At 43.3% G+C, this 18,226-nt stretch overlaps 2 protein-coding genes across 2 annotated transcripts in view; one reads left to right on the top strand and one right to left on the bottom strand.

The window, feature by feature from the left end:
• Positions 1-223: 223 nt before the first annotated feature.
• EPM2AIP1 (EPM2A interacting protein 1) lies at positions 224-7,948 on the bottom strand. Its single transcript, XM_027958010.3, has 2 exons — positions 5,221-7,948; positions 224-2,201 (listed from the first exon to the last, which is right to left on the bottom strand). The coding sequence occupies exon 1, from the start codon at positions 7,845-7,847 to the stop codon at positions 6,021-6,023; it is 1,827 nt and encodes a 608-aa protein (XP_027813811.1). The 5' UTR covers positions 7,848-7,948; the 3' UTR covers positions 224-2,201; positions 5,221-6,020.
• A 273-nt stretch (positions 7,949-8,221) lies between these two features.
• MLH1 (mutL homolog 1) overlaps positions 8,222-18,226 on the top strand; it is an 83,510-nt gene continuing 73,505 nt past the window's right edge. Inside the window, exons 1-5 of the mRNA XM_004018218.5 lie at positions 8,222-8,449; positions 10,743-10,833; positions 12,916-13,014; positions 16,374-16,447; positions 17,990-18,062. Coding sequence (XP_004018267.2) covers positions 8,334-8,449; positions 10,743-10,833; positions 12,916-13,014; positions 16,374-16,447; positions 17,990-18,062 — 453 coding nt within the window. The 5' untranslated portion in view covers positions 8,222-8,333. The remainder of the gene's footprint in view (positions 8,450-10,742; positions 10,834-12,915; positions 13,015-16,373; positions 16,448-17,989; positions 18,063-18,226) is intronic.

Genomic DNA, 18,226 nt, shown 5'->3' with positions numbered 1-18,226 from the left:
CTGCAGGTGGGCCACGATGAGGACCTTGGAGCTTATTCTAACTGTGACCGTAAGCCACCGGAGCATGCTGAGCAGACAGCTGGCATGCTCTGATCTACGTTTTAAAATACGATTAGTTCGTTGCTGTGTGACTCATTATGAAAGGAGTATGGAGCAGGGCATATACCAGAGAGAACAGTGGGAAACACGGGCGCACACATCCAGTGCAAGACAGACACCAGAATGTTCGTAGGAACTTTATTCGTAACAACTACAAACTGGAAACAACCCAAATTTCCACCAACAGTAGAATGGATTCATAAATTGTGGTCTAAGTCACACGAAAGAACACTACAGAGAAGTATTAATAAACGAATCACAACATGGATAACTCACAGATACAATGTTGAACAAGAGTACACAGAATTATTTACATGAAGCTTCAAAACAAATATAATCTCTGGAGATAATGGTCAGAACAGTGGTTATCTCTGGCAGGCTGGGGGTGTGCCTAGGCGGGCAGCAACCAGGGTGCTGGAAGCGTTGATGGGTTCTAGGGTGTACACAAAACCCCACAAGGTGTGCAGTAAGTCTTTGCATTTTACTAACCGTTAAACTTCACCGCAATTAAAAAGAAAAAATACTTTCAAAGAAATTTTGTAGAGAGAGAAATACAGCTATGTGTTAGTTGGTAGTATCATCTTCCAAATATTTCTGCTTTTCTTCCAACGCAGGCGGAAGGATCACACTCCTTGGACTTGGTATGGCCATGGGATCTGTCCTGGCCAGTCAGAGTGCTTAAAAGACCTGTAAGTGACTTGTCCTACTTTTTCATTTCCCTAAATGAGCAGCCACACCCTAGGTGATATCCGTTCGGTCAGCTCGAGCCCCAGAATGAGGACCATTTAGAGCATGGATCAGTGAACACTCTGAAGGCTCACATAGTGAATACTTTACATTTTGTGGGCTGGACACTTTCCTCTGTAAATCCACAACTCTGCCAGGGTAGAAGAAAAGCAGTCATAGATAAGGCAGAAACAAACAGGTAAGGCTGTCTCCTAAAGAAACTTTAGACGAACAGGCTGTAGGACACACCTTGCCCATGGCCTTCAACCCCTGACTTAAGAGCACCAGCCCTCGCCAGACCACCAGAGAACAGCTGGGAATTGTGGCTGTTACCGCATGGCAACCTAGCCCATTGATACAGAAATAGGTTCTGTTTTCAAAAAATCTAGAGTACTGAACACTGACTTAGTTGGCAGGTATTCTGGAAGTTGCTGCTGGAGAATGGAAGAAGTGATTTCTGCAGGGTAATGCCTGTTATGGAATGGAAGAATTCCCTGGAGAGAATCTGGAAGGCAGAGAATCTATCTTTAAGACAAGGAAACAAAATATTTTATGGTAGCTGTTGGTCCCATTTGACAAAACAGACAGGAAAGAGATGAACTCAGAAAAGAGTTCATCAGTTTGCAAGCAGAAATACAAGGGGATAAAGAGAGTTCACAAACTCAAGTACTTACTGGGTAGGAAGAGGCTACGTCTCAATTACAGAGAGAGATAAAAATGAGAAATCCTTTATGCCAAAGGTTGAGTAAAAACCAGTTTTGCAGCAAGGATCAAATCACTGGATGACAATCACATTCACTGTTAAAAATCTCTGAATTAGTTAATGGGCCTCAGGCTAAAAGTCCAATTAAGAGGGTAACACCAGTTCATCCCTTAAAACTGGAAAAAATGGCTCACGGATAAAAGAGACGAAGGGTATGGCTCTTTCACAACACCTGGAAGCCCAGGTGACCCAGCAAAGAAGTTCAGAGAGGCATGAGACCAAGGAAGCGAAGGAACAGAGCAGCTCTCAGCAGCATACAGTGAGCAAATAGCACTTCCGGGTTACCTTCCTAGGGGAGGTGACGCGTGATGAGGACATTCTGCAAGTAGGAAAGCATGTGAGCTGAGTACCTAGTGATCAGAAGGGCTGACTGGGTCCTTCTTCTAGTATTTTGTGAAATTTACTTACTTTAAAATCCCAGAAGAGCCAGAAACCATCTGTAAAGGAAAAGAGCAGGTGATTTTCTCCCAGAGTTGATGCTTACAGAAGGAAAACAGATATCAACTCTTAAGCAGGTATTATCTTTTTCTGGAACCGAATGCAACTGAAGTATTGTTTTAGTCCACTACCAAGTTGTCCAATCTTTCTCATCCAGGTTCCTTTGTAAGCCTGCCTTTAGAAATTAGAAAGAAAGAAAAAATGAAGACTTCTATTATCAAGGAGGTAAAGACAGTACTACATGGTGGATTATATGAGTATACTTCATTTTACTACTTCAAGTTTACAAGGGCCAATTATAGTGTTTCCTCAACAACATTCACACAGTAAATATTTGAGCCACATGCCACGCACTGAACTCAATTCTAGGAATACAATTCCCTAGTCAGAAAGAACTTAGTTTCATTTCTTAATTGGCAATCGGTGGATAAGTTACCCAGCAAGCAGGTCGTGGCAGAACTAGAAAAGGTCAAAGACTACGAAAGGGCTGCAAAGAGTAGAGCAAATATTTACTCATCCAAATATTTACTGAAAAGCTAGGCATTGTGCTAAGCATTAGACGGAACAGTGAGCAGGCATGTACATGGTCCCCAGGCTTGCAAAGCTCACAGTGTAGCAAGGATCAACAAGAAGGATCAATGAAGTGTGCTAAGTATGTGGCTGGGGAGAAACAGGGTATTTATCGATGCATAGTAGGGGCACTTAGTCTAGAGGGAATGGATGAAGGCTTCCTGGAGGAAGTGGCATATAAACTGCACCTTTTCCTAAGAGCAGTGGGTGAAGCAGAGGAGTGATGCGACCAGACTTCTGGAGCAATCTGGCTGCAGCGTGACAAGGGATCACAACCAGACAAGGGGAGATTGAGGGGCCACTGCTGTAGTTTAGGTAGGCTGATGGCCTGAACCAGGAGAGTACACTGGAGAATGTTTAGGCAACAGACCTCACAGAAAGGTGTGTGTGAGTGGATGTGCCGGATGAAGAGGGAAAGGTCGGAGACCTGAGTCTGGGGCTCGGGCTATGCCAACTGGATGGCTGGCAGTGGTGGTGCCATTCACAGACGGAGGGACCAGGAGAGGAGGAGCAGGTTTGGGGGACAAGGTCAAGGACATGTGTGATGCCTATAAGACAGCAAAGTGGACTTGAGTTAGCAATCAGATACGGGAACCAGGGAAGGTCAAGAAAGGAGACATTACCTTGGAGTCATTTGCGTACAGTTGGTAACTGAAGGGATGAAAGAAAACAAAAGATCAGCCGAGGAGATGATGTAAACAAGATAGCTTAAAACCAAATGAAAAAATCCCAAGGACACAGATGTTTAAGGGAAAGAGGTGCCTGCAAAGAAGATGGAGAATGCGTACTTGGAGATGGTCTCTCCCCAAAGCCAAACTAAGCAAGCGTTTCGAGGAGGGTTGGTCAGTGGTGGGAAGAGGGTAGGCGTATTGACAAGGACTTGGGAAACTTGGTAGAGTGATCAGAGCACAATACGGACAGCGGGAATACAAATATTTGAAGAAAAATAGTAGGAATGGGAGATATTGGGACACAAGAGTTTTTTTAAAAAATAGTACTTACTCTAACTATATTCACTGATATGACAGGACCAGTAACAGCTATTTTATAAAACATAACTTGTAAAGACTGCCATGCAGTTACAGAATTACTTAGTACAGAAAACAGTAAAATACACATTTTCTTTTTACAAACAAGGCTAACTTACATAGCAAATTCTCTATTTTCAGGGCTAATTTAAAATTCTGGGCTTATATCTCCCCCAGTCAGTGACTACAGAACTAATTTTATGATCACCCTAAGCAAAACATACAATGGAACTTCACAAAATGTACGAAACTTCAGTATTTGAGGAACTGGAGTTAGAAAGCAGAAGCAGCTTCCAGGTCTTCTAACTATCCTTTCCATAACGCGCCTGCCAAGTGAATACTCCAAACTGCTGGAAAATTACCGGCAGATGTTTTTGTTCTTTTTTTTTTTGGTTTTTTAATCTGTTTCTCCAGATGTTCAAGCTTACTCCCTGTTAACCCAATCTTAACTTGACCATTCTCGCTAAGTATCTTAGTAATATAGAACACTTTCTTTTCTGCCCTAATGTGTGTAATAAGACATATGTGGAATTATGTGTAATAGAACAGAGCCCTTTAATCTGGCCCAGTGCCAACTATTGATTTATAAATGCTACTGTGAGCTACCAGAATCTATCAGGGCCTTGACTGTATCTTACCAGCCAAATCTGGAATGCTGGAATTCATTTCCACCATCAAATGTTATCAATTAGCCTAACTTGCCCTTCTAATTCTGCTTCTACCGGTAATTTGCCTTCTCCTTCAAAATCAGATGACATACTCGGGTGGGGGGCGGTCTGCTGGAACTTTGGGAGGAGTAAGTTTCTACTGTGCAGTGCTATCCTATGCCCCCATGGGTGGGGGGGGGGGGTGTCATTCATGCTTCCATGCCAGCAGAACTTCCTCCTAAGGAATGTCACAATTAAAACCAGTCTCCTTTTTCCCCTACATTCTAAAGGAGGAGATACTGTCTGATTGAGAACCACTGGCAAGATTTTGGTTCTATTTTGATTGCTCAGGGTTCAATTCCTTCTAAACTGTTTATTCTAGTTCCTTGAATTTGCTGAATTAGTGACCACAGAGATATGCAGTCCACGAGTTGCGACAGGACCTGAGCACACGTTTTCAAATTGTACTTGAGCAGATCTCTAAGGTGGGTCCTGTCCTTAAATCATTTCACATATTTGGCTTTACCGTAAGATTTTTTAACGGCTAACATAAATTTAAAAATGACTGTTTTAGTCCAAAGCAGGTGTCTCACTAAAAAGTATGGAACTGCTACAATCAGTAAATAAAGCTGCTTCTGGAGAGTTAAAATATTTCCCCTTGTGCAGTCTTAAATACACAATGTGTGAGACAATGGCAGGTTGATAATAAATCCATTTAAAGTCACAAACAACATTTGATACATCACGTTAAAATAAAGGATTGCCTTTTAGCAGATTTCTTTATAAAGCCGTAGCACCCAGGCCGATGGGACAAATAAGCTAAAATAGCTCACACCTCCTGATCCTGTGATGCAAACATCTTCTCTTTCTCATCCTTTTTGACAGGGCTAAACTGTCTAGAGTACAAAAAAGAATGACTAGTGGGCAGCCCCTAAGAGTCTATACTTACCATAGTCTTCTACAGGCAAGCTCATAAAAACGGCACTCGGCTGTGAAGCATTCAGGGGAAACTGCCAAAAATTGGTTAGTCTGATCTCCAAACTGTAAAAGCCTCTTAAACCAGCAATTTAAAACAATTCTTGCTCCTCTGACTAAAACTTTACTCAAACTGAGTAAAATTTCCTGTCTATCATTATCGCTACCACGGGGCAAGGGAAGGTGAGAGACAGGAAATATGTCTAAAGTAAGTAAATATATTTACTTTAGACTCAGAAACATGTCTAGAAAAAAAATAGTCTCCAACATTTTGATAATTAGACAAAACACCTCTACTGTATGTTCGCTCCTCCTTTGCAGAAGCTTCTGCAGTTGCCGTGTGAGTTTCTGCAAACTGGCTCAAACATATATTTAAGAAGCTGATACTTTCAGACTATACGCATCAGAATTTTAACACTTTTTTGGTTAAAATAAGAGCAAAAGCTTCTTCGAGACACCTTAAAAACAGACTTCTGATTCAACTCACATTTTAGTACTAAACTTTTAAAAAAACAATTATATCATAAAAGCAAAAGATAATGACTTTGCCATGAAATTCTGTTTTAGAAAAAAAAGGTATCTGCAGGTGTCAGTCCCACGCTGCCTCGAGATGGGAAAAAAAAAAAATCTGTCTAAAGCGTGTCAATTGTGATCAATTTTGATGAAGAACATGATGCCTTCCCACAATCCAAATTAGCACACTTGAAAATCAAACAGATGTTTGCTTTTAGAATTGGATTCTTGTTGAGTATTTCAATGTTGTACTACAACAGTTTATGGATTGGATTCATTTCTTCCTCTCACAAGATCATCCCAGCGCGGCTCTATTTCAGTGGTGGCAATCCGAAACAGGGCGTGGAGGTGTTCGTCTGTCAAAGGCTGGCTCAAAGTGTGTTGGTTTCGAGTCAAATATGAAAAAGCCTTTTCACAGATTTTGCTGCTATCAAACAAGGATGCCACCTTACAGGCAACCCCTTTGATAATCGGGTAAGATTCCGCAGACAGTCCAGCATAGAACTGCCCTAAATCTTTGGTTCTGTATTCCTCCCAAAGGTTAGCACTTGCCTGAAGTTTTGTGAGTTCCACCCTTACTGAAATAGGTGCATATTCAGGTTTAAAGCTAAATGGATTAGCAAAAAGCTCTAAGTCCTTCTTAATGAACTTGAGGTCCTTGAAATGTCGCTCAAACTCTTTCTGTAGGCGACAGATCACCCCTCGATACCTCTCAAGATCGAGTATTTTTTCATCTTCTTGAAGATTCTCTTTAAGCTCATCAACCACTTGGCTCAAGGCAGCAAAATGGGTCAGATTTTTTTCTTCGACTTGTCTCTGAAGTAAATTCAGCTTCACCTCAAAGGCACAGATATGGTCAAAGGCGGCGGCAGCGAAGACTCTGTTCACTCTCAGTAGTTCGCTGATTTCTCCAAGGTGGTCCATAATATCCACCAGGAAGCCGAAGTCACAGAGCCATTCCTTGTCTGTGAAATGGACCGTCGTGGCTCCTATCGAGACCAAGAATGTTTCTATCTCTTTTCTTAAGGAAAATATTAGTTTCAAAGTCTTCCCTTTCCTAAGCCAGTTGTTTAGACAGCGTCCGTTAACCCTTTCACCGTGCTCTGATTCAGATTCAGTCAGTAAAGCCTGAAATTCCGGCCGCCTAACGCCTCTGGTCTTAATCAAAACTATCCATTCAGATACGGCATTTATGATCTGATTAACATCCACATCGTAGGAGCTCAACAGTTCCAAGTGAAGAAATCCCGAATAGTGGATCACATTCCAACAGTTGGGGCTTACAGCCTTTTCTCTCATGTATGACACCAGTCCTGAGTTCTCACCGATCATCCTCAGAGTGTGGGTCGTGGTCAGTCCAACCATGCGCTGCAGGCTAAGCCCGGCCGTCTGCAGGGCCTCAAGGATTGCCGCCATGAGGGCGCCAACACTGAAGTGATGAGTCAAGTTGATTATGGTCAGAAGCTCTTCGTGCACTTCCAAATCGTGGCTGACGCCGCGGACAAAGACCAGCAGGTAGTTCTCATAGGCCACAAAAGCTTGGTCGTCCAAGGCAAGGGAATAGGCTTTAAATTCCTTGGCTCGGTTAAAAAGTTGACTGCGTAGATTCTGGTGAATGTCCAGGACCCTCTGCCGCGTGGTCTCTGGAGATAAATCGATGCCATCCATAACGCCTACGTGGTCGGGCAGCACGTCTCTCAGCATCACCGCCATGCACCGGTGCACAAAGTCCCCCTCGCCCCAGCCGCAACCCTTCAAGGCCAAGAGGCGGGCGAGTCCCAGGCCTGCACGAGCTATTCTCTGCTCCGGAGTGAGCGGGGCGGCCTCCGGCAAGTCGCCCCGACGCAGACGCTCCACCAGCGCCGCGCGCTCGTCCTCCGCTACATACCGCTCGTAGTACTCGTGCTCGGCCTCGTAGTGCTGCTTGACGTCGGGTTCGCCCGTTGCTGCGACCAGGCGGCGACAGACCAGGCACAGGGCGCCCTCGCCCTCCGGAGGCTCCACCACCAGGTACCGCTGGGTCCACTCGGCCCGGAACGCCCGAGACTCGTCGATTTCCATTTTGCTCCTCTTGGGCGTCATCCACATTTCACGGAGGCCACAGGAGATGGGCCGACCTCTGGGAGGCCGCAAGCAAAGGGGAAGGAGGAGCAGAAGAGGGGCCCCAAGCGCCTCCTCCGCTCTGCGCCAAATCACCCCAGCGGCGGACACCAACCTGGGGCACCCGCGCGTCCTTTCCTATTGGCTGGAGATTTCGTATCCCCTAGCCCCAGGCAGGAGCCAATAGAAAGAGCAGGCAGCGATTGCAAGCGCGCAGGCGCACATCCTTCTAGCTGCGAGGCGAACGGAAGCCGTGTTAGGGCGGGACTAAGAAACCGGAATCACGGACTTCACGGGCATTAGAGCTGCCCAATCAGTAGCTTCCTGGTCCGGAAGTGACGCTACCGCCCGAGGGTTAGTCTGGATTTCGTCAACAGGATTGAGGGAAGGACGTGGGCAAGAAACTGTATGGAGATTGGCTGGAGGTACTTCCAGTGAGCTTCACGGCGTGACCCGGGATCGTCTGGCGCCAAAATGTCGCTTGTAGCGGGGGTTATCCGGAGGCTGGACGAGACAGTGGTGAACCGCATCGCGGCAGGGGAAGTTATCCAGCGGCCAGCTAATGCCATCAAGGAAATGATTGAGAACTGGTACGAAGGGAGTCAAGGCTTTCTCCAAGGCCACTACATAACGGACCGCTGCTACGGATAGCGCGGACACGCCTCCCTGCCCTGAACCCAAGAATGTGTGGTTGCGGCGGCGGCGGAGGCCCAGGCTGCTGTCTGCTCCCCTCACGTGTCCTCGAGCGTTGTCGCGAGACTTTAGGGTTGTTGGGGGAGCAAGGACAGTAAACCAGTATTGTTTTAATGATGCTATTAACTAAGAAACCCTTTAAAAACTATATATGCAGAAGGTGCAAGTTTTTGAATGTCTAAAAGTTTTATAATTTAAATTCCTTTCTTCTTTCAAACGGTATCAGTTTCTTGCTTATTCCTGAAGTCATCCATCTACGTTCAGCAGTACAATTCACTTTGAGTTATATTCAAACTTAATTGCTGGGATTTTAGGAGAGAACAGTGAACTTAGGGTTTAATTTGTGATTTTCCTATTATTGCCAGGTTAGCTCACTTTCGCTTTTCACTTTCATGCATTGGAGAAGGAAATGGCAACCCACTCCAGTGTTCTTGCCTGGAGAATCCCAGGGACGAGGAGCCTGGTGGGCTGCCGTCTATGGGGTCGCACAGAGTCGGACACGGCTGAAGCGACTTAGCAGCAGCAGCAGCAGCAGCAGCAGTCCCCATTTAGGATTTTTAAAATTAATTAAATTAGAGGCTAATTACAATATTGTAGTGGTTTTGCCATACATTGACATGAATCAGGCATGGGTGTACATGTGTTCCCCATCCTGAATCCCCCTCCCACCTCCCTCCCCATCCCATCCCTCTGGATCATCCCAGTGCACCAGCCCTGAGCACCCTGTCTCATGCATTGAACCGGGACTGGTGATATGTTTCACGTGTGATAATATACATGTTTCAGTGCTATTCTTTCCAATCACCCACTTAGGATTTTCTTACCCTTTTTGCAGAGTCACTTTGAAGATCCCTTATCTTTTGGGGGTATTCCGGGAATTCTGAAGTTTAGAACTGTCACACAACCATTGTGGAGGGAAGAGGTTAAAAACGTGGAAAGAAGGTTAGGTGTAAACTAAACTTCAGAAAGGACAGAGGCTCGTAGTATACCTAAATGTGTCGGATCTTTTGTGTTGAAATGCATTGATGTGGGGCTTTCCCGGTGGTCCAGTGGCTAAGATTCCGACCTCCCAGTGCAGAGGGCTGGGGTTCAATCCCTGGCCAGGGAACCAGATGCCACATGCTGCAACTAAAGATCCTGTGTGCTGCAAGCTAAGACCTGGTGCAGCCAAATATTTTTTTAAAAAATGCATTGATGTTAATACAATCCATACGTTAAAGGGGAAAAAAAATGCTCCAGTTGGAAGGTTTGTAAAGGGATTCTTCTGAGAACATAAACAACCATGGGGGTAATGAAAGAACAGTGGGTCAGAAAGGACCACCAGAAGAAAGGAAGAGAATTAGAAGGTGGACCAAAGAAGAAGCAGGGAACCTGAGCATTGTCTCTCCTTTTGACTTTACTTACATAGTTGGCAAAGGCTGGCTTTTGTTCTCCAATTTTAGAATTAACTAACAGCAATTTAAGTGTGTTGAGGTACCGTTCAGGAACACTACACACTGGCTTACACTTAAGAAATTATATGGAGTCTAGCTCTGCTGTTTTTAATAGACAAGTTGAGGTGGCTAAATGAAACTTCAATTCAGGGACTCCTGAGTAAGTTCTTTGATATTTAAGTAACTTATTATCTTATTTCTGAATAAATAATTGTCTTCCTAAGGAGGAGGTAACTTCTCTTTCTCATGCAGCCCCAGGCTGATTTATTTTCTCTTGCTCTATAGATGCTCTATGCTTGTAGGCTATTCTTTGAAGGGGTAATAAGGTGTATTTAATTTTCTGCAGCATCCTTTTTTTCTTTCTCCTAACATATCTTTTCATAAAGAGGCTAGTGGAGAAAAACTTATAGAATTTTTTACTCAGTGACATTTTATAAGGGTCATGTAGGATCCTGGGGCTGAATAAAGTTTGAGTAATAGATGGTAATTAGTTTAGAACTAGAGGAGCAGAAATATCGCTGAATGTCCTATTGGAAGTGATGGCTGCCCCCTCTCCCCTTGTCTTCTTTCCCTCCCTCTCTCACAACATGTAAGCTGATAACATTGTGGTCTCAGAGCCTTTAAGACAAAAGAAAAACACATTCATCTGTCTTGTATTTGTCTGAAATTTGTTCTTATGCCTTGATTCATTTTAAAATATGTGCATTGGAGAGTAACTGCAGACTGATAAATTACTATTTTTTGTTTGATTTGCCAGTTTAGATGCAAAATCCACAAGTATTCAAGTGGTTGTTAAAGAGGGAGGCCTGAAGTTGATTCAGATTCAAGACAATGGCACTGGGATCAGGGTGAGTAAAACCTCAGAGCAGCAGGATGTTTGTGTGCTTCTTGTGTTGCATCTGCAGGAAGTGGTGGAACTTTGCCCTGTTCTGGAAACTTCAGGCTTTTATGGATGGGATTGTTTGAGAACTTCAACACCAACAATAAATATTTATTGAATACCTATGCCATGCCAGGCAGTGTTTAGGAGAGTAAGGAGGTCAGGGATCGAGTCATGAGGCCGTTTAAAGGTTGAGTGTTCTGAGCAGAGAGAACGATACACACAAAAACGGCAAAATGAGAGCTTGCCTGACATGCTGAAGGACTAGCAAGGAGCTTGGGGTGCCTAGAACAGGGTGGTGGGGGGAGTGCAAGAGTAGCAGGAGAGGAGGTCTGAAGGGGAAGCAGGCTGAGCATGCAGGAACTTGTGGGACCTTCTGCAATCTTTGGCTTTTACTCTGGATGAGGAGGGATATGATTAGAACATTTTGAGCCAAGAGGTAACATGGTTTGGCAAGTTGTATAAGAACTCTTCTCTCTGCAGTGTGGAAAATAGACTGTAGCAGGACAGGACAGAAGCAGTGATATTCTTTGTTGGTGATGGTGAATAAAGCTCTCAGAATTTGCTGGTGTAGGGAGTAAGAGAGAGGAGTCAAGAATGACTTCAAGGTTTTGGCCTGTGCAAATAGAAAAAGAAGCTGCCATTTACTGATGGGAAGGCTATGAAACAGGCGGATTTGGGAAGATCAGAAATTCATCTGGGGGTGTGTTAAATTTAAGATGCCTGTTAGTTGGATCCATGTGTGCATTTGAAGTGCAAAGTAGAGGTTTGCGCTGGAGATAAAAATTTGGTGTATTTGCATTTAATGGTATTAAAAGCCATGAGACTCACACGAAGAGAAACTTGACATGATTAGTCATTAGGGAAATAGAAATAAAAACTTCAGTGAGATCCCACTTGACATCAGTTAGGATGGTTGTTATAATTGATTAATTAATAAAAACATTGTCACCATATCCTGCCTGCCATGTGCTTCATACAGTGGGGTGTCACTCCCGGACCTTTCTTCAGATGTGTAAGCTGCCTCATCCATTAAACCTTTGGTGTCTCAAAAAGGAAATATTGGCAAGGATGTTGAGACATTGGAGCTCTTGTACGTTGCTGGTGGGAGTATCAGATAGTGCAGCCACTGTGGAAGAAAATTAAACAATTGCCATATGATCCAGCAATTCCACTTCTGGGTTTGTACCCCAAAGAGTTGAAAGCAAGGTCTTAAAGAGATTTGCACACTCATGTTCACAGCAACATATTCATGATATTCCAAAGGTGGAGGCAAAAGATGAGTGGATAAGCAATATATGATAAATACATAGAATGGAATGTTATTCATCCTTAGAAAGGAGTGAATTTTTGACAAACGCTATTACATGGATGAACCCTAAAGACAGGATGCTAAGTGGAATTAGCCAGTCACAAAAGGACATATACTGTTTGTTTCCACTTACATGGCACACCTAGTGTAGTTAAATCTTTAGAATCAGAAAGTAGAATGGTGGTTCCCAGGGGCTTGGGGGAGGGGGAATGGAGAGCTTTTGTTTAATGGGTACATTTTCCATTTGGGGAGATTTCAGAGTTCTGGACGTGGAAGTTGGTGATGGTTGCACAATATTGTGAATGTACTTCATACACCTAGAGAGGGTTAAAGTGGTAAATTTTGTTAAATTTTTTTTACTGCAATTAAATATATCTAAACTTTTAATAAAGGAGTTTCCTAATACAGTAATAATTTTTGTACAATCTGTGAGCCTGCATGAGATCATCAAGAGAATGAGTGTGGACAGAGCAGAGGTCTAGGGATGGAATTGTGGATTATCTGCTGTCAGGGGAGCTGAGACAGAAGCAGCAGGCCAGGCTGAGAACCAGGTGAGTGAAGAGGAGGGAGTGCCAGGGCCTCGTGGAATTCTGGAGCCCAGAGAGGAGGCTCCTGCTGAGTTAGAACTCTTCTCCCAAGAGCATTTTCTTCCTGGAAGTCAGTCAAGAAAAGGGAAATTCAGAAAGATTGGGAAAAACGAGTAACATAATCATTTACTTGTTTCTTTGCACCTTGTAGAAAGAAGATCTTGAGATTGTGTGTGAGAGGTTCACCACAAGTAAACTGCAGTCCTTTGAGGATTTAGCTCATATTTCTACCTATGGCTTTCGGGGTGAGGTAAGCTGAGGATTGAAGCAGAGTGTAAATATCCTCCTGTGATAACATTTCTGCCGTTTGTCAGCCTATGTTTCTCAACAGGTCAGTAAGATATCATATTCTTTACTTGTTCAGTTCAGTTCAGTCGCTCAGTCATGTCCAACTCTTTGCAACCCCACAGACTGCAGCACGCCAGGCTTCCCTGTCCATCACCAACTCCTGGAGTTTGCTCAAATTCATGTCCATTGAGTCGGTGATGCCATCCAACCATCTCATCCTCTGTCATCCCCTTCTCTTCCTGCCTTCAATCTTTCTCAGTATCAGTGTAGTTTCAAATGAGTCAGCTCTTCACATCAGGTGGCCAGAGTACTGGAGCTTCAGCCTCGGCATCAGTCCCACTAATGAACACCCAGGACTGATTTCCTTTAGGATGGACTGGTTTGATCTCCTTGCAGTCCAAGGGTCTCTCAAGAGTCTTCTCCAACACCACAGGTCAAAGCATCAGTTCTTTGGCACTCAGCTGTCACATCCATACATGACAGCTGGGAAAACCATAGCTTTGATTAGATGGACCTTTGTTGGCAAAGGAATGTCTCTGCTTTTTAATATTATGTATCTCCAGAGACACCCAAGTCTCCTGATGGAAGAAGACCATACCACCTACCAAGTTTTCTTGTCCCAAATCAGATGTGAATCTCAGGCAATACTTAGATCTAAGTACCAGTATACCAAAAGTACAGAGAGTGAGGGAGCATGGTACAGGGGGCTGAGACTGGGAAATCACGTGATAAAAAACTTGTTTCCTATAAAGTAAACTGCACAGGGGAAGAAAGGCAAAGAAAGGAGCAAGAATCAGAGGTTAGGGGGATTTAAGAGGCATATGAGCCAGCTCCAACGTGTGGATATTACTTGGATCCTGATTTGCACAAACTAAAATTTTCTTGAGACAGATAATTGAACTCAGATTGATTATTTGATTTTATTGAGAAATTACTGTTAATTTTCTTGATATAAAAAGTTTTATGGGGTTTTAATTTTTTGATTCCTAATCTTTTAAGTTATATTCTGATATATCTATAAATGAAATTATATGGCCTGTCATGGGGACATATGATATAGAAAATGGATAAAAATACTTTTAAGACTAAATAACTTATATTTTTATGACAATACTCTGGATATAAAGATATCATTCAGTATGTGTAGGACTACATAAATTATAATGGGTATATACTGTTCTATTACTTATATGTACTGTAGTCTATTTAAAGTTTTCCTGTTGAACATTTATGCTCTTTGCCATTTTTTTTATGCCTAATGCTCTGGTGAACATTCACAGTACAGTGTGTTTTGTTCAGTTAATTTTCTTAGGATAAGTTTATAGATATAATGTTTGTGAGTAAAAATATGCATATATTTCCAGTAACTTGTATTAGCTTCCTATTGCTGCTCCCCCAAATGACCACAATCTTAGTCGTTTAAAACAACACACATTTGTTATCTTATGGTTCTGGAGGTAGGGGACATGGGTATCACTGTGCTAAAATCCAGGTGTTGGTCAGGCAGTGTTCCAGCTATATTCTGGGGGCTTTGGGGTACCAGAGAAACTGTTTGGGGGTAGTTATTTGGGGGGGTGAGAGGGAAGGGAAGGGAAGGGAAGGGAAGGGAAGGGAATGGAGCCAGCTATTTTTCATTTTAGGCCTTTTTGTAGTTTTTAAATTTTTTATCATGTGAATGTATTTTTACTTTGATTTTTTTCTTTTTTTAATTAAAAGGCAGCTTTTTATGACCCAGTTGCCACAATTCTGATCAAATCCAGGTGGTCTGAAGCACCCTCCTGCTCACAGTGATCCCCAAGTTGTTCAGGAAGGAGTAGCATCAGACTGTGAACCTTGAGGTTCCCCTGACTTCAAGTAGGTCTCAGGTCAGCCCTGGCAAAGCAGTTTCGTTCTGACTTTGCAACTCCCCGAGTCAGTTCCTAAGCCCAGGGCTTTCTGCAGCCTTAGCCTAGTTGTAGGATATCTTTGGGGTTGTGATTAAACAGGGAAGATTTACTGAGGGATTGCTATGTGCCATCCATGGTTCTCAGCCCTTTGTGTGTATTAACCCTTTCACACTTGACAACTCTGAAAGAGTAGGTTCTGTTATTATTGCCCTGTTTGACATATTGGGAAACTGACTCAGACTTTAAGAAGTGTGGCTGGAGTGTACAGCTGGAAAGTGGCAGAATGGGGAACTGAGCCCTGGCAGTTAGACTCCAGAGTCTGTGTTGTTATCCTCTTCCCCCAGTGCCTGTACAAAGGCCCCTGAAACAGCTGGATCATCTGCCAGTGGCTGGCTTTCTTCATGGTGTTGGGTAGTGTTGTAGTATTGGATGTATTTCATGTCTTTCCTTATCAGAATCTCAAAATCATTTAAAAAAAATCAAGTCTCAAAATCGTTTACATATTTAATAATGAAAATTAGGACTTCTCTATAACTTAGATGGTAAAGACCTGCCTGCAATGCAGGAGACCTGGGTTTGATCCCTGGGTCAGGAAGATTCTGGAGAAGGGAATGGCAACCTACTCCAGTATTCTTGCCTGGAGAATCCCGTGGACAGAGGAGCCTGGTGGGCTATAGTCCTTGGGGTCGCAAAGAGTCAGACTGAACTGGGTGGAAATTAGCTCATCACAATTCACCAGGGAAACCCAGCTAGGACCTGGTAATCTCTGAGCCTGAGCCATGGTCCTTGTTAATGAACTGAAGCTGCCACCACTGTATTTACTGTTTGCTCAGATGTAGTCACATATCACAATGCTTAGGTTGTGTTTTTTAATGCTGTGATGTCCTGTGAAAGGAGATACAGATTCCAAAGGGCCAGTGAATCAGTCTTGATTTTCAGGGGGAAAAATAGTCATTTTAAAAAAAATTTGTTTCATCTTAATTGAATAATTAAAAAATTTTATTTCTAAACATTAAATTGCTTACAGAAAACAGTTTTGAATACAGTTTACAACATGGTCAATTTGGAGTGGTTCCATTATCCTGTTTCTGAAGGCAGCTTTAAAATTGTTAGAAGACAAGTCATTGAGAATATTAAATATGCCTATAACTCTACACCTGAACACAGTTGCTGTTAACGTTAATTCTTGGTTGTGTTTTCTTTTTGGACTTTTATATGTATATATTTTTTCCCCTCTTGTTCTAGTAATTATGCTGCAGATTCCATTTGATAGCTTCCTTTTTTTTTTTTAACATGTCATCAAATGAGTGAGCAGAGTGCTCGTTGTTGCCATTTGTTAATACAAAACAGAAGAGCCAATTTAGGTAACTTCTCCCTTAATGCGAGATGGGGGTGATGGGGCGTTTCTTTCACTCCATGTCCTTTCCTTCCTTAGGCTTTGGCCAGCATAAGCCACGTGGCTCACGTCACCATTACAACCAAAACAGCTGACGGGAAGTGTGCGTACAGGTATAGTGCTGGCCCCTGCTTAGCGTACAGATTCATCCAGAAACATGCTTTTGGCCTGCAACTCAATGTAATCCTGTCTAAACAAGAATATTACCTATTTTTGCCTAGATCTTGGGTACATTTTCTTTCCTCCCTTTGTATTAGTTGATAATCCAAAGGGGTGGTTGTAAGTAATAATCTTCCTTCATGAACTTGTGAAAGATATGCTGTAATAGATTACAAGTGCCTAGCACCGGGTCTGTTATGCCGAGGAGGGCTGAGTCTTTGGGAGCTGGGATGTCACTCTGCCCCTTGGCCCTTCAGCAGGGCATGGCTTTGGCCTGATTACGCGGCTGTGAGGGGTGCCAGAGGACTGTGACTCCTTAGCTGCCTCTGATCCCCAGCCGCACATGAGTGCCCCTGTGGATTCCTTCCCACAGGTGCCCACTGGCTGTCTCTTGTGCTGGCACAGAACAGGAAGGGGATTCAAGGAATCAAAATCATACCTTTGCTCTCATAACCATTGGCCAGTACTAGTGAAAGATGGGTATTCAAATCTAATTCCTGCCAAAAAGGAGACTTTTTTGCTTATCATACAGAGTGTTAGTTTGTATAGAAAACAGCTTCAGCAGAGGGCGGTTCTGTCTGTTTCTCAGCCCTCTCCCACAGATGAGTGTGTGCCGTCATGGACGATGGAGCATTTCGGTCTGCAGCACTTGGTGCTGAAGGGGGTTGACTAGATGCAGATTGCAAATAGGGGAGGCGCTTGTGAGTGAATGTCTTCTGAAATAGCCTGGGGCACAGGCGCCATTTCTTTGCCTCTGGAGTGTTATGCCCCTGCTTGGAACCTCTCATAGCTCCCCCTGTGTGGCAGGATGAAATCCAGAGTCTTCGTCATAGCAGCTCATGCACTCCCCAGGTGCTCAGTCCATCTTTTCAGCCTGTCCCCACAGCCATGCTGCTACATATTCTAAAACTTTTGTGCTTTTGTCTATCTTTTCCCTTCCTGGATGGACTTCCTTGCCCTCTCCAGTTGAGAAGACAGCAGTCTAGGACCCAGGTGAAGTGTCATCTCTTCTGAGAGACTTCCTCCCATCCTACCCCAGGCTCAATGTTTTCCTTCTCTGGACCACTTGACACCTTGTCCCACACTTCAGGGAACAATCTGTCCCCTCACGAAATCAAGAAACTCCCAAGGCCTGTCTCTGTTTCAGGATGTTTACAGGCCTGATACATGATAGCCCTTCAATAAATGATTGCAGAATTATTGAAAAAATGTTACTGTCATCTTAGGCAGTGTCATAACTTTTGTTTGTAGCCCAGAACTCAGAAACTAAAAATGCAGTAGTTGGTAAACAAAGAAAAAAAATAGGGATCTTCTCCCCCCTTCTTTGGTACCCATTTAGGATGGTTATGGAAGTAGAAAAAGGGAGGAAGCTGGTAACTCGGATAACATATAACATGGCTATATTTTAATCTGTTGTTGATGTAACTTCCTTTTTTACTCTTTGGGGAAGTATCTCTTCTCTATTAGCTACCAGTATCTTTTATGTTTTGTGATAGAGCTCATTACTCAGATGGAAAGCTGAAAGCGCCTCCTAAACCATGTGCAGGCAATCAAGGGACCCAAATCACGGTAAGAATGGTACACAGGACGTGACATTGTTGAGAAAGCTTTGTATAAATACTGAAATAAAAGGCAAAGTTGTCTCTGAGTTCTCAAAGGATTGCTATAATGAATATTTACTAGTTAATAGAAGCCTCAATATATCACCCTGTAAGAAAGAGAAATGATGGTTG

Source organism: Ovis aries, chromosome 19, assembly GCF_016772045.2.
Source record: "Ovis aries strain OAR_USU_Benz2616 breed Rambouillet chromosome 19, ARS-UI_Ramb_v3.0, whole genome shotgun sequence".
Classification (NCBI taxonomy): domain Eukaryota; kingdom Metazoa; phylum Chordata; class Mammalia; order Artiodactyla; family Bovidae; genus Ovis; species Ovis aries.
Note: the sequence above shows the minus strand (reverse complement) of the source record. Positions and strands in the feature narration are given on the sequence as shown.